Below are 22510 nucleotides of genomic sequence, written 5' to 3'. Positions count from 1 at the left end.
ACAGTGAGCATGAGGTGTATGGATACACCATGTGTGTCTGGTGTATAAGAAGACATTCATGCTATAACTCGACAGTAAGCATGAGGTGTATGAATACACCATGTGTGTTTGGTGTATAAGAAGTCACCCATGTTATAACTCGACAGTGAGCATGAGGTGTATGAATACACCATGTGTGTTTGGTGTAAAAGAAGTCACCCATGTTATAACTCGACAATAAGCATGAGGTGTATGAATATACCATCGGTGTTTGGTGTATAAGAAGACACCCATGCTATAACTCGACAGCGAGCATGAGGCGTATGAACACACCATGTTAAAACTTTCTAAAATTCCTGGCTAGGACAGTAAAACGAGACACCATACTGCAATACATAATATATATATTTGTCCGCACATAAATAATTTGGTTACATGAATAAATTAAAGCTAGGTAATAAGTAAAATGTGTATATGACATACTGCATGCCAGACAACAGTGATGGTTTAATACTAAACCAAAAAAGTGCTTCATATTTTAAAAAGGAAAAATACCATAGGAATAGTTTGGAAAAGTTTTAAAATAATTTCAAAGCAATAGTTTCATGCAAGGTGTATATAGTACGTGGTTATTAGAAAGTACAGTATAATGGTTGACTTAGTGGGTAAAAGTAAATTTTTTAGCAGCAGACGAATTGTTTAAAGTTACTTTTGTTATAAGCATCAAACAGTGCACCGGTTAATAAAATACTATACTAAAAAAGTGCTTTGTGTTTTAGAAAGTACAAATGTTTTTAAAAAGAGAATAACTTCAAAAAATTGAACATCCAACAGTGCATAAATACATTTTTAAATAAACATTTAATTTCAATTTTGTTGACACAAGTTAAAAATACTGCATTGCGGAAATCCTTCTAATTTTTACATCAACCACAAAATAAAGTATTGCAGCAAACCCTTAGATATCAAGCTTCAACTTAAATGTCCAAGTGATTGGCTAAGTCTGTATCTCCACAATGATAACTTCCACAACACAGGAGCAAATACAAGACTTAGAGTTGTGATGCTTAGGATCAAAAGAAACACCTGGAAATATAAAGAGAATTATTTTGTATTACCAATGTTTTTGCTGACCAAACAGTAAGGTAATCACAGAGGGTGAATAGCACAGCTTTAACCCATAAATCCAGTGACATGTGCTTGCAAAAATATTTTTTAAGTGCGACAATAAAAAGTTAATATTTATTTTATTGTACGCTTACAAAAAGCCAAAAAATTAGATTTGGAAAATGGGTTGACATGACTCTGCATGTAATTTCTGCTTACCCCCACAAAGTTACACATGTCATAACTCAAAAACAAGCACATGGTGTATGAAACAAAACACCCTTGTTATATTGACTGTCATTGTCGAACATATGAGGATAAATAAGCTGCAATCACTCATTAATACATTAATTCACTTGCCCCAAACTCTTAGCCAAGACCAAGCCAGCTTCAAACCTTCAAGACCTGTTTAATTACTCACAAACCAGTGACACCACACATGACAACTTATACTTGACACATAATACAACACCCTCACCTCGCGAGAAATAATCTTAAGGTGACAAGCCCTGCTTCCAATAACGAACGAAAACTCGGAAACTTGAGCGAGACCCGAGGAGATCAACCACTTCAAGTTTTGTGACTGAGGGGGTAGGACGAAACGTAGTACCAACAATGATATCAAGAATTTGCCTGGAATGGAAATGCATGGTTGTATAACTTGTGTATAGGGGTTATATGAGTGGTAGATAAAGGAGAATTCTATGTATATCTAAATTCCCCTTTCTTGTAGCATGCCTTAATTTTATTCGAATAGATAGATACTTAACTTTTTAAATCAAGAATTTGCCGAAAAAGGAATGGAAATACATGGTTGTTCGTGGGTGATATAAAAGTGATGTGTAAAAGGAAAATTCTGCATATATTTTGTTGCATGTCTTAATTTCACATAAGTATATTAATTGCCACAGTACGTTGAGTAAATTACAGCTAAAATCGAAGGTTCAGTTTCTCGAATTTTTAGCATCTATAAATAAAATTAGTGGAGTTTAGATAGTAGCACTTTTGGGTATTGGGATAATGAAGTATTACGCCTACAACCCAGGTGTTTAGTGTGCTTCAAGGAAAACCTTAAAACATTAAATAAATAGGCAAAACTTGTTTATTCTTGCGTGGCGGGGCAATGCCAGTTGTTATAACATCAGTGTTAAGTTTTTAAAAACCTCATGCTCGTTAAGATTTACCATGCTTATAACTTTTGGGGGATTATTTTTTCGAACCATGTTTTACAAGAGTATAGCACCCTGTGTGTTACTGTTAAGTGCAATCATGTATTCATGTATAAAGTACTATGCACAAAACATAGAAAACACCAGGTTCAAATACAAAGTGACCACACACTTATTACCTGCTACTACAATTACAGTCAAGGATATAAGCAAAGTAAATTCCACCAACACAAACGATGGGAAAACATGAAAACCCATCGTGGCAAAGAAAATGATGCTAAAGAAATCATGGATGACTTGAACCTTCTGCTTAATTGCCTGTAATACATTATAGGGGTTGGTTAGTAAGTTATAAAGACTAGGAAACCAGTTAGTTTTTAAACTGATTGTCGCAGTTGTATGAAACTCAAAGTTTTAAAATTTAAAACAATTTGAAATAGGTTGAGAACACGGGATCATGAAATATCTAATTAGTGAACACATATTCAAATAAACACAAGCGTTGTGCAGATGGACTTGATTTTTGTTGGTTACAAAGATTTAATTCAAATTGTTATTTTGCAATGAGAATCATCTCCATGAGCAAGAGATTGGAGCCAGATTCAAAAAATTATCAAAAAAAAGAGAATAATGTGTATGAAATACATCAGAGTATAATTTTAATTTCCACTGAATTACTAACATACTTATGTACTTATAAATACTTAAAAGCACTTCTATTTGTAGTAGAAAAAGTTGTAAAATCATCAGAGGGGTGAAAAGTTAAGGGTGCATGAAATACAGCAGTTACATTATTAATGCCTATTGAATAACTTACAATACTTACAGGTTCATGGAATGCATGTGCGACAACAACACCAGCGATGAAACAACCGAGTTCCATCGATGTTCCAAGTGATCGGGTCAATAGTTGGCATACAAACATCACGCACAGCTATAAGTGGGGAGAGTTAATGTAAGGTGTTGGATATATGTATAAGAATGCTGTTATGCATATTATACTTGCATTTTGATGGTGTGACAGTAAACGAAGTGGTGTATATGAAGACAGTTGTGGTATACCTTGACAGTGAGCATGAGGTATAAATACACCATGTGTGTCTGGTGTATATGAAGACAGTTGTGGTATACCTTGACAGTGAGCATGAGGTATAAATACACCATGTGTGTCTGGTGTATAAGAAGACACCCATGTTATAACTTGACAGTGAGCATGAGGTGTATGAATACATCATGTATGTCTGGTGTATCAGAAAACACCCATGTTATAACTCGAAAGTGAGCATGAGGTGTATGAATACATCATGTGTGTCTGGTGTATAAGAAGTCACCCATGTTATAACTCGACAGTGAGCATGAGGTGTATGAATACATCATGTATGTCTGGTGTATCAGAAAACACCCATGTTATAACTCGAAAGTGAGCATGAGGTGTATGAATACATCATGTGTGTCTGGTGTATAAGAAGTCACCCATGTTATAACTCGACAGTGAGCATGAGGTGTATGAATACACCATGTATGTCTGGTGTATAAGAAGACACTCCTGTTATAACTCAACAGTAAGCATGGGTTGTATGAATAAACTATGTGTGTCTGATGTATAAGAAGACACCTATGTTATAACTTGACAGTGAGCATGAGGTGTTTAAATACATCATGTATGTCTGGTGTATCAGAAAACACCCATGTTATAACTCGAAAGTGAGCATGAGGTGTATGAATACATCATGTGTGTCTGGTGTATAAGAAAACAGTCAAAACACCCATGTTATAACATGACAGTGAGCATGAGGTACTTACCACTCCTAGCAGTTGAAGTTCCCTTCTCTGTTTCATCACCCACATTGTGTAGTAAGGCATAATGAACTTATATACGAGACCACACACTGCAACTACTAAGCTTAATGAGAGCAGAGTCCATAGAAAGACATGCAAGGTTGTGAGGAATGCCGGGCTGTTGATAAATAATGGTTGTAATTCAAATCATAGTTCTTAACATTCTGCTACCAGGCAAAATGTAATTAATCTTTCAACGGCTCATCTGGTATAAAATGTAGTGTATTTCCAAAGATACGAAGCGTTGGAAATTTTTATTTCAAATTTTTCTCAAAAACCCTTTTTTATCTCTAGAGTTTTCTCTTAACAAAAATTATTTTATATTTTTCTTCACCCTCTCCCCTAGGCCAACAGTGCGATAATACACAAAAAGGATTTAATTTCAACTTTGTTGAAAGAAGTTAAAAAAAAATAAATTTTCTTTTAAAAATGATTTTCTTTTTTTCTTCACCCCCAGTTTGGAAATCCCTGTTTTAAACAACTTATCATAAGATCACCTGTCACCAGTCTTATGCAGGGCAAGGTTGGGTATAGCAGCCACTAATACACTGAGTTGTACGTCCTGCATTACCAGCACGCCAAGTAAGATGGTGGAATAATCACTTGTAATGGATTCCTTGCCGGCACCTTAAGTAATATAAACTTTAATTATCATTTAAATACAGTTAAATCAAATTAAAACAGTTTAACTATTTTTCAAATACAGTAAAATCAGATTAAAACAGTAAAAAGAAGGGAATTAGCAATAAAACAACAGACTTTACTCTTTACAAATACACTGTGGATAACAACTACTTAAATATAAGTTTCAGGTAAAAGTGTGGCTGCTAAACCTACATAACTAATGGATATAAAAATGCAATTGAATAATGTGAGCGCTTGTGTAATGATGTTTTTTGGGGGGAAAGAGCTGGTTTTACTGCCTCAGATTTACATTACTATGTTTATTCAAGTCACAAGATAATAATAGTAATTATTGCATAAACCAAAGTCTAATACTGTATTCCGTTGCCTAAAATGGCATCACCAGTGTTTTATTTAAACAGATCCCACTCTGAATTACCTTGCAAAAATCTGCTGACTAATGGTGTGCTTGAGAATGAAAAGCATGACGAGACAAAAGCACTTTCACCCAGGGGAATCCCCTTCATGAATACTGAGCTAATAATGATCCCTGTGTGATGTAACAAAAGTATAAAAATTGACAAACTAAAACAAACATTTATTAAAGAAAGCATAAAATTATTAATTAATATAAAAAAACGTCCATACACTATACAATAGCAACTATTGTAGGGGCCAAATTTGTTTAAATGCAGGGGAGTAATGGATAGATGGACAATTGGACATGCATTTTTATGAAACAAACTAAACTTTTGGTTGTAATGTTTAGTGATTACATTAGAGAAAAGTTTAGGGCAAGACTGCCTACCTTGCCACCTTAGGTTTGGTGCCTAAACCTCCTACACTAAACTTACTTACCAGCTACTACCATTATAACAGTGGTAAAAAGGGGTGTTTGCACTGCGACTTTCCAAACCTTCTGTATATGAACGAATGAAAATTCTAACCCAGCACAAAACATGATCATGAAGACACCTAACTCTCCTATAGTTTCCATTTGCACCTGTGTGTGGGAAAACATATTATGAATATTTACTACGTTTTAATATTTTCAACAAAATTGGCAAACTTTAATAGGTGTTACGACAATGCCTTTTTCTTCCAATTGAATGTAAATAGATTTTTAACCGTAAGTGTATTCTAACAACTGTTGTTTTGTCCCTATATCTTTTTTGTCTGTGAATGACGTTACATGAATGAGTAATTAAATTGGGGAAATGAATTTATACGCATGTGCTGGTGCCTCTATAAGCCGTATATTGTATGTATTGTCTCGCTTTATGACAGATTACTGATACCATAAAGTAAACCCTTTTACGCAAGTATGTTTTTACTTATGTTACATTATCAACAGCAAAAAACATATCCTATTTAGGAAATGCCTATATATGATATTAAATCCTTAAAAACACCGCAGTTCTTTTTACGGACAATAAATTTTTTTTTTCATTTGGGATAAAAAACAAAATTTCATGGAAAATAAAAAAAAGGAATAAAATTTGTATATCCTAAGATAGACTCACCATTTCTTGTATAACATTAAGGCCTGATGGACCAAGTGCTAAGCCAGCCAGTATGTATCCAAACAATGATGGCACCCCAAGTATTTGACATAGAGAGCCAAGTGGTAAACATGTCATTACAATCCATATAATGTTCATAACCAACAGATGATCAATGTAAGGTGACATCGCGTCTTCTTGTCTGGGGTGCAAAGTTTGGAAGAAATTTTATTGCTATGGTTGTGGTTTGAAAAAGGGTATGACTGTAACTTGGTTTATCTTTGCGTGGCCGGAAACGACAGTGATTACTGATTATAACACTGGTGTTCTGTTTCATACACCTCCTGCCAGCTTACGAGTTACAACCTATGTAACTTTGTGGGTGATCATTTCTTCTTTTTCATGTATGGCTGATAAATTATACAACCCATTAGTGACCACTGGGTTGGAGCAATTGGTGTTAACTGTCTGGGTAAATCACTCATAGCTAAAGGCATCATCTTTATAAGTTATTAGTTAAACTTTCGTGGCAAAGTTACATTGTTGTTAAACATAGGGAACCTCATTGATTAATGTAGTGAAAGCAATATACTTTGTCTCTGCTTGTCTGTATACACACTTTAGAGCAGGGTAAAAACTATTGTTGGTTTAAATATCGCATGCTGAAAGATATGGCGTTACCATGATTGATTTCTTGGCATGCGTGTATACTCTGCATATATTATATACTATATATATATATATATATATATATAAATATGCAAGCATACCATACCCATGTATGTATATATCATGTATACCTACCAATATTAGGCACCTATGACATCTCACCTTGTAAGGATATATTTATTATTTTTTGAATCAATCAAGATATCCACATCCTCATCAGGAGGTTTTTGTTCATCATCATATTGAAGATGACTCTTCATATGCATCACTGCTTCTATGTCAGCTCCTCTTACCTGGATGTATAAACCTAGTCGTATTTAGGGGGAGATTAAGGGAGTCAGGACCCCATTTTTGAAATATTGTTAAAATAACCAATGCTTTGTGAACCTTATATACAGGATATAATAAACCGATTTCGAGTTCGCAGATGGAGCCCTGCACGTCAAGAATTAGGACTGGTCGGAACATAAATTAAGGACACTATTGCAAGCACTTCACTTTCGGATGTGTTAGTGAAATAGACCAAATTCGGCTTAAATCTGCACAACCTACGTTCATTGGGTGTTCAGGAACAACGTGATCGCCAACTTGATCCTGAAGTTGATCCGCAGCGTGCGCAACATCCTTTAAGATCTCATCCACCCATGATGTGGAGTTCGAAGAAAGAAGATAATTTTCCATAATCTTTTCAAACTGAACCATCCTGGGTCAAAATGAAATATTCGCGAATTAGTTTAGATGTTTTGGTTGGAAAAAGTTATCTCGAATGACGAATATTATACCATAACTTTTACTTAGCTCTATGAAAACGATAGTAAGATCAAATATTTAAAGAATTAGAGAAGGGAATCTACAGCAAAACAACAGCCGTTAAAATGCGCTAGGAAAAGCATGTTAGTTCAAAAGTGTGGCTGTTGCACCAAATATACTTAGCAGTTAACACTAATGTACAATGTGATACTCCAACAAACCTGTTATAACTTTTTTCTTCCTTCAAAGTAGCGATCCTCAATGCATCGAGCCTACGCTTGCTGTTGACCATTAAAGTACTCGAATTCCAAAAATCCATGGCCAAAGATTTCTTTAAAGCTAGGATAACATAAATGTTTTAATAATATAGAATAAATGAATGTATCTTATTCATCCAGTAATTATAACAAGCCAAACACAGGTGTTCTGTTCCCTCCACCTTGTGCTATTTATAAAACTTTGTGGTTGATAATTGTTTCATATATGAGTCTATGATTAGACAACCCATGAGCAACCATTGGGTTGGAAAAGTTGCAGTGTCTATTCTAAAGATTGATACATGGTAGCAGCATCAAGCCTTGAGTCTGTAACCTCTAGGCTACAGACAGGCACTCTAACTGGCCACGTAGTCATAGAGTTTTTAAACCTATTATTATGCAAAATTCCTAATATTAGATTCCATTTATTACTTATCACTTTTTTACATTCCATTTATCATCTATTACTATTTAGGTGGATAATTGGCTTGAATCTATCCATTTTAAATAAATTGGATTTACATGTTTTTAAAGCTTGGCAATTCACTAGAACAAAAAAGTTTTATCTACATTGATTGATAGATTGAGGCCAAGCATGATACAAACAAACCAAACCAACCTTGTTCGGAGTCGATCATATCTCTCTCGCTTTCTCTTAACTCCTCGAGAAACATTTCCAAAACATGAAGTTTAAAATCCTTCTCTTTATCGGACAATCCTTTTGTGTTGTTAACCTGATAAATAATTATACAAACTCAGTGTGCAGAGTATGGCAGGTGCACACGTGATTTTGTTTACAAACATTTGGTTATGAAAGCCCTAATTTGTCCCACCCTCGCCACTTAATTAACCAAGAAACAAAATCTGTATAAAATTATTAAATTAAGTAGGATTTTCTAATGTGGTTTGGAAATGTACGTGACCTTTTTTAATAATGGATCTTGTGACGACTGTCATATTCTGCAGACTCACTTTCAATACAGAATACTCTTTTTGGTATTGGGAATTTTTCAGGTACATGGCAAGATAAGACAATAAAGTTTATTTTCCATTACTACTGGGTCTACTATTGTTATCTTCAACCCTAAACAACTGGTAAAATCATTAAAAAAGTTTTATATTAAATTTTATTCTTCAATTGGTTTTTAATTTTATTTTTTACAGCTGTGGGTGTTTGAATCATAGAAAATCAGCCATGGTAAACACAATAACCCAGCATTGGGTATTTCTTACATGCGCGAGATCATGTTAGAGCACAATAACACAGGGTTAACATTTACCTTTAACTGGGCTTGGTTGACCCGATGTTCCAACTGAAGTTTAATTCTCGACAAACCCTTTGATTGCATTCCGTTAATATTTGATATGTAACGAGCTGTAACAATTTATTTAAACATTATAGTGCTTAAAATTATTAAGCAAATTGCCCTAACTATATTAGTATTACCCACATACAGCGGAACACTATCGTGTAACACTAAAAAAAGAAATAGGAAAAAGCACCACCCTATCACCTTTCTTTTGTTCATGACTTAGTTTTTCAGGTTGATCATAAGCAGCTCTTCTTATAACTGATTGCACTTCCGTGTCAAGAATCTTTAGAAAAAGTAAGGGTGCTGGTGAAGAATCCCCCCCCCCACTTTATTTGCTAACCACTAACCCCTAACCACTAACCACTAACCCCTAACCCCTAACCCCTAACCCCTAACCACTAACCCCTATAACCACTAACCCCCTAACCATCAACACCTAACCCCCTAACCTAGGGGTTAGTGGTTAGCAAATAAGGTGGGGGGAGATTCTTCACTAGCACCAAAATAAGATACAAACATGAATAAAGTACTTCAGTGTTTTATTGGTAAATCGTTTCTCTTACCTTTGGATTTTTTGAATTTAACCCAGAACAAAAGAAGAAATTTAAAAGAATGAGAAATAAAATCAACGGTTTTCTCCAGCGTCTCATGGCGTCAAAATTGGTTATAATACTGTTTCTAGAACGATAATGGAATACCCTTAAACTAGTTAACACATCCCTCTTGATGGTCGCCACTAAAAACACTTCACAATTTAACCACGGGCAATTTTTCACTGAAGTTGCAAATTAACAATTTTTAGAATATATTTAGGGGTTTCCCCAGTATTTCACGTCATCGAAACGCGCACTATTTAAACAAGAGAGCTAGTTACTACATTGCATTAAAAAAATTAAAATAAATTGATATATCTTATTTATATGAGAAAGCAAGTAAATGGTTATTTTTACTTTGCGTAAAAACAGTACACCCTTGCTGGCCTTGCATATCAAGTCGTGATCCGTCTTATAACGACTGCCCTTAATCAGCCTTAGCGAGGATAAACAAGTGACATTTTTTGGTCATAAAATTGTGCCCAATGCAGTCGCGTCACCAACAAAACTGCGAAATTTTAAATTTATCAAACGTTTTTTTACATAAAAACATGTACAATCTATATATTGGCTAAAATAAATTAAAGTCCCAACTCTGGCAAAGCCATCGGTCGCAGAGTTGAATTCCGACCAATAAGATTGAACAACTGCCCGACTTTGAGAGTGAAGCTTATATGTTGAGTTTGTTGTGTTATTAATTATAGTATCTCTGGCCAAGTAACTGGTGTTTACAATCCCCATGTCACATGTGTGTTTTATGATACTTTTACACGGTTTATTGGTCACGTTTTTTTGTAAATATTTTCACTTAAAAACGCTAGACCCAGTATATAAGGGAGCTACACATTTAACCTTGAAGTCGTCTAAAATATCGGGGAAGCATTATCAGGGGGTTTCCCGATATACCGACATGGTCGAGAGCAGGACTATCGGTCTCAATTGTCAGCAAAGGCGGGGTCGCAGCAGCGTTGTGTTGTACCGTGTATGATACCTCGACTCACATACAGTTCACAAAGAAGAATGCTTAGGAATACTTGAAAGAATAAAACAGACGATTTCAAAATTTTAATATATATAAAACATTATATTTCCTTGTTTATAACAAGATCCAAATACAAACATACGTAAATTCTGGCAAAAAAATCAGCTTTTGTTCGGCCTGGCCTAGTTTGGAACGTCTCTGTTTCGTTTGGCCGTGTGAACAGGCTAATTGGCGTTATGATGTAATTTATTTTTACATAAGTTGTATTGTCGCCCATGTAAATACACTGAACATATATTGCACATAACAAGCATAAGCTTCATCATCGCTTATTTATCCTCGTGTGTCAGGGAAACTTGGTGCGTTTAAAATCATCGCATTACCAAATTACCGTTGATCTTGTATATACAATGCATTCAAAATGTAGAGTAACGCTTTACAGTTTGTTTTATATTAGCGGCGCCAATATTGCTGTTCATTCAAATTTTTTATATCTGTGATTCAGATATATAGTAACGTGGGGAAAGATGGGACACCTTTAGGCTTTAACACATAATATCCGGATCGTTTTAAAGAATTAACAACGGTTGTGGGAGACAAGAGGATACAGTTTTATAATTCTGAATGTTTTTTGTTCACCACCAAATGGGTCGAGAAATCAGAATGAAAAAGTGTCCCATCTTCCCCCAACCTATACTACATTGAAGTCTGCTGTATTGCTTTTGTCAAGGTCATATTGTCGTAACACCAACTTTACCAAGGTATACCGTTATCGTGTTTTGAAAAATTAACAAAGCACTTTTAGAATCTTTGTTAACTACAAAATGGAACGAGAAAAAATGAAACATGTTCAATCTTACCCCACGCTACTTTAGGTTAGACAAAATTCTGCGAGTTTGGGAACTATAAATTTACTAAATCTTTGAGATGTCATGTTCATGCCTAGAAATAAATCTATATACCCTGAATGCAGAAAGTTTTGTATGGGAAATATAAGGTACTGCGTGAATATTGTGTTTGATAATGAATTAAGGAAAAAGCATATCCTTACGTTACCCCCAAAAATGTTTTTGTACCTGTATCCAGACATTTTTATTTAACAGCAAAACAACACTGAAATAACTGCATCGGAATTTCACTCAACACCCATAGTGTTGCCGATAAAAAATTTACATTTTTGTTGTGGTAACACTGAAAATTTTAAAACGCGCGCGCTCAAATCTTTTTATTTATAAACATTCCATAGTGATTTTGTCAGTGTATTTATTCATATTGAGCGCTTATACTCGAAAACAGCAGAGACAGTAGGCTAAGGACGTATTCCTAATAATAAGCTTAACAATTTCCCTTTGGAATTGGACCGATAGTTGCAAAATCACTAAGCTATGGATAACCTGATCAAGGATATGAATTTGTTGACGTTTTCACCGAAACCTGACCATCATTCGATTTTGAAACCTACAGCGGGTGTAGAGAACTTAATGGTTATGCAAACACCAGTACACAAGCACTTAAAAGTAAATAATTACCTATTTATTTAAAAAAAATGATTTTTTCTATATATAATATATTTAGATCGTTTTCTTATATCTTAGCTGCCGAAACCATATATACCATGAATACAAAAACAAATTTGTTCAACTAATTCACTATATATCAAATGTGTATTCTAATCTATTATGCAGTTTAATTTAAATTAGAAAGATAGACCAAATCTTACATGCAAAGTTTTAATCTTGTATATATATATATACCTGTATGGGAATATAGTTTAGCTATGTTCTATATATATGATATAAAGATTCGTGTGTTATTAGCACATCTTTATATAAAAAAGTCGCTAAAATTTTTTTTGCTGCTTATATCATCATAAAGGTTCATCTGCAGCTGCAAAATGTACAAACCTGTAAAAAAATAAAGACCTGTAAAAAAGAAAAGACCTGATTTTTTGCTGTTTATATTATCCATAGATTTTTTTATTTTCATATGTTTTAAAAAATTTGTTGTTGTGTACATTAACATAAAGATAATCATATTTAATGTTTAGGTGAGTTTCCAAACACCTGCGCGATCCCCACTTGCAAACATCACTCAAGTTAACGAACAAAGTACAAGCCATGCACAAAACACATCTTGGAAAGAAGTTCGGAATTTGGACGAAGATTTAAAATGGAGAGAAAGAATTGAAGTAAAATATTTTCTTATATACCAGTCTGCAGAGTATGGCAGGTGCATTCCAGATTTTGTTACGAACTTTTGGTTAAGCATGCCATAATTTGTCCCATGCAAGAAAATTAATTAAACAATGAAAAAAATCTGTATTAAATTAGGTAGGATTTCCTAATGTGACTTGAAAATGTATGTGCTTTGCGCTTTTCATGATAGTATGCGAAAAATAGCCATTTGTACACAGGAGATCTCATCAAGAACTGCCATATTCTGCAGACCTATATAATTACTATAATTTATTTTATCATTGTGTTTAAGTACAGCTTATTACGTGTTAATGTTATGTGTTCTTGTCTAGTATACATGACTTCTTATTCATTGCTTTTAAATGCTGTATTTCTGTTTATATACCAGTGGTGTATGCACATATTTATACCTAATGACATAATGCAAATCAAATTGTAATAGTGGTTCATGGTAATAGAACCTTTTATTTTAACATATTGACAAAATTAATTACTAAAATAATATTTACGTTGTAACATTGTTTCACTGCAGGTAGTGACAAAGTATGACCATGAGGATTACATGAAATATTCACAAGAAATTCTGAATGAAATTGTCAATAAAGTTGTTCAGTAAGTTATGTGTTTTGAGCTTTTTACTTTTTTACCTTTATCTCGTTTATATATATATATAATATATCTTTCCCTTTAATAATTTTGACATAATATATTATTTAAAAAATGTTTTCAATATGTTTTACTGCGATGTAAATGTAACTCAAAATTGTCATGTTATGTTTTTGTAAGTGTGCTTGAAACTTAGATTCAAGTAGGCCCATTTTGCTTTGCATGTGCCCTTTGCCTTTACTACAGTGATTTATGTCCTCTGTTAGCTTATATATGGTAATGAGTCTGCACTGTAAAAAGTAAACCTAAATGACCAATTATGTCAAAATTAGAAATTTATGTATATATAAAATATAAGCAATGTTGAAGTTATGTATTGTAAACAAACTAAGAATAAATCAATTCACTTCACTGGTTAGGAGAATTGCTCAATTATTTGGTCATTCATGAATAATAGATGAGTTTATTCCAACACAGAGATGGAACAGATATGGTTACTGTGGATTCATCAGTACAAGATGCCGGGGATGGGTGTCTGGATTCTAAAACAGCAGAAGTTTCAAAAGCACCAGTTGTATGTTCGTTAGACTTTAATGAAAATTCTTCAAAAATTGAAGAAAGTGGGGAGTCTGCCATGAAAGAAACAATTGAAACAGACTTATATGTGGACAAGGATGTAAATGTAGATGTAATGGAGGAAAAACAAACTTTGAAACCTGAAAACGGTAAAATGGGTTTTAGAAATATTTTATAATCAATAGAATTTGTGCAATTCATGTAACTTATGAATAAATTTGCAACTAAAGATTGGTCTATTATTGGCTTCTGAAAATTATGTTTCTCTGAATAAGAATATATCCATTAGTTTTACAATGTATTTTAATTAGGTTTATTTTAATTGCAATGTTTATCTATGGTTGCCAAGCCATAAGTCATTTGAATAAGGTAAAACAGTAGACTAACATACTATTTTAATACTGAACCTGAAGGTATATATTTTGTTAGTTATAGTTATATATATTACTTACTTTTACTGCTTAAGTCTGTTAAAAGAAACTGTAATGTAAACATTTTACCCATTTGGTCAATTTATTACTAAGTATAAAGTATTTATTAAGTCATAATCACTTATTACATCATAATACCAATCAACAAACAAATTTCACCAACATTCTGCCATACACAGGTAGTGATACAGGATCAACAAAAATGAAAAAAGGCAATCTTGTCTCTCGCTTTGGGTTCGGCCGACCAAAACCAAGAGAAATAAGCAAGTCAGATTCATCAGTGTTGGATGCAAGGGAAGACAGGTAAGCAATTGGTTCTTGTATTAAAATTGTTCTATTAGGGCACTGAAAACAGTAATTTCTATGTGTGTTAGATCATTGGTTTTTTTTTGGGGGGGGGGAATTTTCACTTCGCATTATATAATAAAACTAGCCATGTGCAATGTGCACCTAACATGGGTATACAGGATGGCTCAAGTTACTCCTTAATGAAGTAGGCTATATATTAATCCAGGTACATAGAGCAATAGAAACTCAGGCACTTCTATTTTCTGTCTAAGATATAAAACTATCAAATCAAACCAACAATTTTGAAAGAAGATTTCAATCTCCCTTTAGGCTGTCAAAAAGTGTTTTTTTCCAATTCCAGTTCACAAACTACAGAAGAATCAGCCCCTGTTAAAGGATCGTATAACTTTGATAATCTTGACTTGATTGATCCGTTTAAATCTTCCAAATCACTGGAGTTGTCTCCTCCCCTGCCAAGGAAGACTGGATGTTACAACTTGGATAACTTGGACTCCATTGATCCGTTTGCTTCCTCTAAATCCCTCGCAAGTTCCCCTCCTCCTGGAGGGGCGAAAAAGAAGCAATTCTCTCCTCAATTTAAGGGAGAAGTATGTGTTATAAGATAGAAAATGACATTTACTTACTTAGTATTCTGTTACTTCTACTAAGAGGCATAATATAAATAAGATTTTAGCGGCTGTTCTGGTAAAAAAAACGTAGAGTATCTTTGGCGATTTGTCTGCCATTCAGCAAGACTTTATTAGGGATTAGCGAATGTTATTCTCGAAAAAAGGGTGTTATGTTTTTTTCTGATCAACCTATTTTGTGTTTCTGGTAGTGCATTACCATAATTATACATTTCAAGGAAATAAATAGGTCATCTATGACTGGCATACCAGGTTTTTGGCATAAGATAACACAGTTTAGGGTGGCATAATTCAGTCATTTAGATTGGAGGACTATGATACATTTTAACACCTATTAATGTTTTAAACTTAAATGCAGTATATAAACGGCTGCTACCACCTTTCCAGTATATCACACTTATTTTCTAAAATGATAAAGATAAACTGTGTATTAAAAATCAAATGAATGCAACAAAGCAATGTTATATATGTTTCATCGGAATTCTTTGTGTTTAGGAAAACAAAAACAAGATTGTTGAATCTTGTGCGAATAAACAAACCACTCCACAATGTGAGCAACCCGTCAACCCATTCACTAACGATCCTATACAGAATGTTAGTTTTGACAACACAGATCAGGTAATGACTTGAGCATGCTAATATTTATTTAACTAAATACCCAATTGTTTGCTAATTCTTTTTTAATTTTTTCTTTGATCACTATTCTAAAAATAACCGAAGTTTTTGATTGATTTTAAGTTTTCATGAGTTGTCCAAAACTCCAAATTGTTAGCCGTATATAACAAACAGAACATCTTTGTTATAAAAACTGTCATTGTCCCACCACGCTAAGATAAATAAGTTACATTTCATTTATTCATATAGTGTATGCTTACAAATAGACCCACACATTGGCGCCAAACCTGGGGTGGCAGAGTAACTTGGGTAAGCCTACGCTACACAAAAATTTCCACTCTTGATTAATCTGCAAACATCGGCATCAAATTTGTTTTAAAGGGATGTACATCTAACTATGCCTCCCTTTATTCTAAGTTTGAAAGCCACCCACACTGTATACTATTTACAAACACTGATAATATTTACAAGTGATATAAAAACATGGATAATAATTGTGTATATATATTCTCGCATGGAAATATTAATATATATATACCAAAAAGGCAAAAACAAACATGGAAATATTAATATATACATATACCAAAAACTAACATAGAAATACTAATATATTATATAATATACCAAAACTAACATAAAAATATTTGCACAGGATTTAGACAGCACACTGGTTGAACCATCCCAGGATAAAATATCAGAAGATGAATTTTACGACGCAACAAGTTGTGAGTTTGAGTTATTTTTTATAAGTTTTCTCACTTACTGTTTTTGTAGCCTATTTCACCCTACTATAGTGCTTTCTTAATTATTTTAGTTTATCTTGTAATTGTAGTCTACTTTCTACTACCAGTACCATGTTTTTTTTTACATTCTATACGGGTGAGGTCCCACATGGTACGGCATGGGTCCCAAGATTTAGGCCAGGGTCATCTAATTACCTCAACATTGTATATGCACACCCAATCTATTCAATGTGGGTGAGGTCCTGCAGCATGGTACACCATGGGACATTAGATATAGGCCACAATTGGCCCAATAGTAAATTTCTTTTAAATTACAGTAATGAAGCAAGGATTCGACTTCAATCTTGATTATTTAGAATCTAAAGGAGATGACAATGTGGTAAGATGAATAGGATGTAAAGTTTATTATTTCTGAAGAGACTGTTAGAATTAACACAAGTCTTAGCTATGTTGTTTTTGTGGATTAATGGCTTTAATTAATATGCTGGAGTAGAATTTATAACATATTTTATTTGAATTTTTTTACTGTTCTTCTAATCAGAAACTTCGGCATTACATTTACATAGATTACAAAATTGTAACTTGGCCTTAGCCAAACCTGTTACCTGCCTAGACCACTTATGTGTCTTTCCTTGCCTAAACCTATATACATAATATTAGCCCCATTTTCAATTTATATAATATGACAAAGAAAGGGAAATATTAACATTACACCTACGCAAATTATAACATTTTATCTGTGTATAAATATTTTGACTTGTAATTATATAAATTCTAAAGGTATATGATCTTCGCAAGCAATCTCTTTTCCTCAAGTTTGACCCACTGGTCACAGCAGAAGCCCCAGCTCCCCGGAAACTTGTGGGGCGCAAATCTGATATCATTGACTTTGACGGACATATTGCGTTGGCGAGGTTCCCCACCCCAATTGTTGAAGAAGATAAACCACAACCAGACTATTTATGTGACAGTCCATCCAAGTTTAATGCAGGTAGGGGTTTAAAGCCTGGTATTTATAGTATGGTGGGAAAAGACGGGACACCTTTAGCACATAATACCCAAATATCCTGATCCCTAATCGTGTTTTAAACAATTAACTATGGGAATCCCGGGGATATAATATGATTCTTTGAATGTTCTTTGTTTACTACCAAATGGGACAAGAAAATAAAATGAAAGGTGTCCCATCTTCCCCCAACCCTACTATACCATAACCGCAATGATAGGGGGTCCGGTGTGGCCTGTTATTGTTATCAGTTTGGAAACTTAGTTATACACTTGTGGTTAATACAGCTTTTACCCTGCTGTTAGGTGTCTATACAACAAGCAGGGCAAATGTTTTGTGGTTGAGATTAATGGTGATGGTGGAATTTAAAATTGGATATTTTTTTTAAAGGCTGTATTATATGTGTGTACATATACTGGGATTTTGATGTTTTTATCGTCAATTAGGTCCATATATAGTATTATGGCGTTTACTAGTGTATTGTTTTAGTGCAGTTTCTAAAATCCCTAATACAAGATTAAGTCATAGACTTAAATTTTAAACACATGGTACATTCATTACTTGTGGCCACTAATCCCAATCTCATTACACGTATGGATTACTTTTATTGATTTCAAACTTGTAGTAAGTTATGTGTTAAACTATACACCCTGTTGCTTGGTATATATAAGCAGAGAATAACTGAGATTTTTTTAAAGGTTTAGTTCGCGGAAATATTCGATGTTAGTTTTTAATTCATCGCTAAATTACGAGTTTTGTGTTTGTATAATCATCGGAGAGGGAAAGCAAAAGTGCATAAGTTTAGTTTTATAAAATGCTAAGAAAAGTCCTGTAGGTGAAAACTGTAAACCAAAACCAGGTGTCTGAAACCCTTATTTAACTTTATAAAAATATCAAGCAACAACAGAATATATTGATGTGAAATGTTAGTTGTTACCATATTCTTTAAAAACTTTCTCCATATACTCTGTTTAAATAGGAAAAGGTTTTAAATTTAAATTTAAAAAAAAATTAATACCATTTTCTTGCTCAAATCGAACTTTTTTTGACCAAACACATTTTGGTAGCCAAAATGTGTTTAAGCATGTGTTATTCAAGCTAATATAAACCTATTTAAAATATTATGCAACAGCATAATTATTGATCCGTATACTTTGTTGAAATAGAACTTCTTTTGACCATATTATTGTGTTGTAGCAAAATGTATTCAATTAATCATTCAAGTTTAAAACTATCAAGAATCAGCTAAATACTAGCATTTAAAATTTCTCTTCAAACTTTTTAAAAAGAATCGTTTTTGTAGCCAAACATATTCAACCATCTTCATCAACATCTTCTTGCATCCCTGATCCTCCTGCATCACCAACTCTTCCTCCATCAAGAACAAGTACCGACTCCGGATCCGAGATCATAGATGTGTTAAAATACACAGAAGCAGAAATGCAAAAACTTCTCACAGACACGAACACTCCCCTTCAAAACCAAGTAAGATGACGATTTATTAAAAACAAGAGTGTGAATGAGTGCAACTTATTTCTCCTTTTGTGGCTGGGCAATAACAGTCAATATAACTTAGGTGTTATATTCATACACCCCTTGCCTGCTTATGAGTTACCACTTATGTAACTTACTTAATTTATCTTAGCGTGGCTGGGAAACAACAGTTGTTATAACTTGAGCGTTATGTAATTTATTTGTTCTGTACGGCAGCTAGCAGGGCAACGACAGCCGATATAACATGGGCGTTTTTTCATTCAGCTCTGTGGGTAATGGTTCATGGTTCTAGAAGATCAATCACCAAAAAAGCATTATTTACCTTTATCTATTAAATGTTTCAGATTGACCAGTTAAAAGCCACAGTATCGAAACAAAAAGAAGAGAATGAACAACTAAAGGTTTTGCTTCAGGATTTTGAAGAAACTACGTCTCATCTGGAAACTAACCTCGCACAAGAGAAGAAAGAACATCAAGAAATAAACAAAGTGGTTCGTATGGTTATTAGTATGGTGATTGGATACAATAAGTGTGAACTCGGTCATATACTATGGTATGAAGGACATTTAAGTTACATTTATTTAGATGGAGTGGTAGGTAAACAGGTTGTATATTGGTTTATGATCAATTGATGGCCTTAGCTTTAATTATGTTTAAATGCATACTGTGGTCTTATGGCGTTTACTAATATATTGTTTAGTGTAGTATTTAAGATCTAATAATCAAAGATATTTAGGGGTGTTCGCAAGTTTACACATAACAGCAGTTTATGGTAAAATAACCAGCATATAAACAAAGTATATTTCATTATATAGGCTACTGTGTGGTTATAAGACAGAAAGCTAAACGCACCACTAAAATTGATAATATTTTTGTACAAAACTCTTGCATCCCTAAGTTTGTTATACGATACATTTTAATTAATTGGTTAACAGCTGGTTAATGAGAATGAACAACTGAAATCGGATTTGGAAAGTGTAGAGAAAGCTTACTTTGAGCTGTTGCAACGATCCAAAAACATGAAACAAGCTTTATCAAACTGGAAGGTTGGTCTTATATTAAGTGTTAGGAAAACTGTGCATATAAAAGGACTGTTTGGTTAAATTTCCATTTGTGGTGCTTGTTATCTGTATATTGGGTGATTGAATTACACAGTCGTTATAACACGGGTGTTCTGATTCATATACATCGTGCCAGCTTACAAGTTACCAAGTATGTTACTTTGTGGGTGATCATTTTTGGGGGATTTTTTATGTATGACTGATAACTTTGACAACCAATTAGTGACTGACAAGGATTGAATTTTTATATTTGGATATTTATATATCAGAGGGGGAAAGCTAAGAGGTTATATAAGCAGTTGTCCAAATATATTATAAATCTGTTATTATTGTCTGTCTAAACTCTTAAAGCGATAAATATTATTTTGAAACTTAATTTTTGTTGTATTTTAAATAGTTTCTTTTTCTAAATGACACTTGTGTTTTGTGTTTATCAGGCAAATGAAGCAACATATAAGAATGTAGTTGAAGAATACAAAACCTGCATTGAAACTGAACAACAACGATATAAAGCTCTTAAAGCAACTATGGAGGAAAATATTAAGAGGTGAATTTACAGCATTATACTTGTTACACTTTCAGTGCTTTGAATGAACTCTAAATTGCAAATGTGGGAGTGAAGATCTTCAAATATTCTATTTATTCCATACTGAGTTACTAACTGTTTCTATTTATTACATACTGAGTTGCTAACTGTTTAGAAAAATAGTAACATTTTAACAAATAAACAGTTTTTAATCTATATAGTAGGGTGGGAGAAGATGGGACACCTTTAGCACACAATTTTCAAATATCCTGATCTTGTTTTACACAATTCACAACGGTCTATGGGAGTCCTGAGGATAAGGTTTTATATGTCCTTGAATGTTCTTTGTTTACTACTAAATGGGATAAGAATCTAGAGTTAAAATGTGTCCCATCTTCCCCCACCCTACTAAAACAATCTATACTACATTCATATTTATTATCCACAGTTAGAGAATTGACAGTTTATTTCAAAAGTAGAAGACAGTGATACATTGGGTTTTACAATAATTTGTGTTAAATCAAACAATGTTTATTATATATATATTGCTTGAAAATATTGTTATATCCCATTTATTTATAGATCCACTGAACAACATAGACAAAAAGAGGAAGAATCTCAATCCCAACTGAGCGCAGTGAAGGTAAAACTTTGTTTTGTTCATACTTAGTATATGACGTATGTAGTGGGTGGGGTAAGATGGGGAAACATTTAGCACAAAATACCCAGATCATGTTTTAAGCAATCTAGAAAAGTCATGAGGATACGATTTATCTTTCCCCACCCTACTATACTATGCCTCAGTAGAATGTTGAAACATTTTTACACAAGTCTAGTTTCAATAGATTCGTGCATAATATATAAGAGTTACCTTACATCTATATTCCACCTATTTTCTGCATAAAACTCAAAGTTTCTGTTCCCTTGTATGTTGTACTTAATGTAAACCAATTTTTGGGACACTGAAATAAATTCTGTAAAATTAGGTAAACAATAACAAATATAGCAAACACACATCTAGCCTAATTTACTTTAACTTCTTGTGCTTTCAGGCTAAATGGAAGTTCCTTGAAAACCAAATCAAGTCGTTGCAGTCTCAGTTGGATCAGAAAGTTAAAGACAACGAAGAGCTTACTAAAATATGTGATGAACTAATAGAACAGCAAGCTGGCTCCAAGTCATAATACACCATGCTTAATATATGCTTTACACTGTAGCTTATGAGTGGCAGGTGGGGTGTTTTAACACTTTAGGCGCGCGTTAAAAAATCGGTAACGTATATATATATATACGTGCGATGGCATTGAAAAAGACCATTGTTACTAAAACGTATATATACGTACAATGGCGCTGAAAGTGTTACGCTGCGAAATTCATCTATAGTGCGTTGTTTCATTTAAAAGCTGCTGTTATATACTTTGATCACTGCAATTTCTCTCAAATACATTTAATTTTTCTGTTTGCACTGCTTGTTTGGTATATTCGGAAGCTATTTAAAGCTACAGGGCATGACTGGTAACTGTGGGCCAGTCTTTTGT

At 33.6% G+C, this 22510-nt stretch overlaps 2 protein-coding genes across 3 annotated transcripts; one reads left to right on the top strand and one right to left on the bottom strand.

Annotated features, from left to right (window-relative positions):
* Positions 1-366: 366 nt before the first annotated feature.
* Positions 367-10022, bottom strand: LOC149741191 (solute carrier family 9 member D1-like). Of its 2 annotated transcripts, none has more exons than XM_089875189.1 (16): positions 9773-10021; positions 9411-9492; positions 9177-9271; positions 8516-8630; positions 7861-7978; positions 7442-7592; positions 7052-7182; positions 6242-6422; positions 5577-5721; positions 5158-5268; positions 4592-4721; positions 4059-4212; positions 3082-3189; positions 2435-2573; positions 1565-1719; positions 367-1065 (listed from the first exon to the last, which is right to left on the bottom strand). In XM_089875189.1, exons 1-16 carry the CDS (start codon positions 9857-9859, stop codon positions 952-954), a joined length of 2016 nt encoding a protein of 671 aa, XP_089731315.1. In that variant the 5' UTR covers positions 9860-10021; the 3' UTR covers positions 367-951. The 2 variants fall into 2 exon arrangements, with proteins under 2 accessions (XP_089731315.1, XP_089731324.1); XM_089875198.1 differs by lacking the exon at positions 367-1065 and adding an exon at positions 2001-2053 and having other exon boundaries at positions 1584-1719; positions 9773-10022.
* A 1983-nt stretch (positions 10023-12005) lies between these two features.
* LOC149741190 (uncharacterized) lies at positions 12006-22437 on the top strand. Its single transcript, XM_089875178.1, has 16 exons — positions 12006-12301; positions 12832-12972; positions 13512-13591; positions 14063-14310; positions 14772-14895; positions 15242-15488; positions 16023-16145; positions 16795-16867; positions 17203-17264; positions 17666-17876; positions 19195-19376; positions 19730-19876; positions 20321-20431; positions 20884-20993; positions 21555-21615; positions 22025-22437. Exons 1-16 carry the CDS (start codon positions 12170-12172, stop codon positions 22154-22156), a joined length of 2184 nt encoding a protein of 727 aa, XP_089731304.1. The 5' UTR covers positions 12006-12169; the 3' UTR covers positions 22157-22437.
* Positions 22438-22510: the final 73 nt, after the last annotated feature.

Source organism: Ciona robusta, chromosome 1 (assembly GCF_009617815.1).
Source record: "Ciona robusta chromosome 1, ASM961781v2".
In the NCBI taxonomy this organism is placed as follows: Eukaryota; Metazoa; Chordata; class Ascidiacea; order Phlebobranchia; family Cionidae; genus Ciona; species Ciona robusta.
Note: the sequence above shows the minus strand (reverse complement) of the source record. Positions and strands in the feature narration are given on the sequence as shown.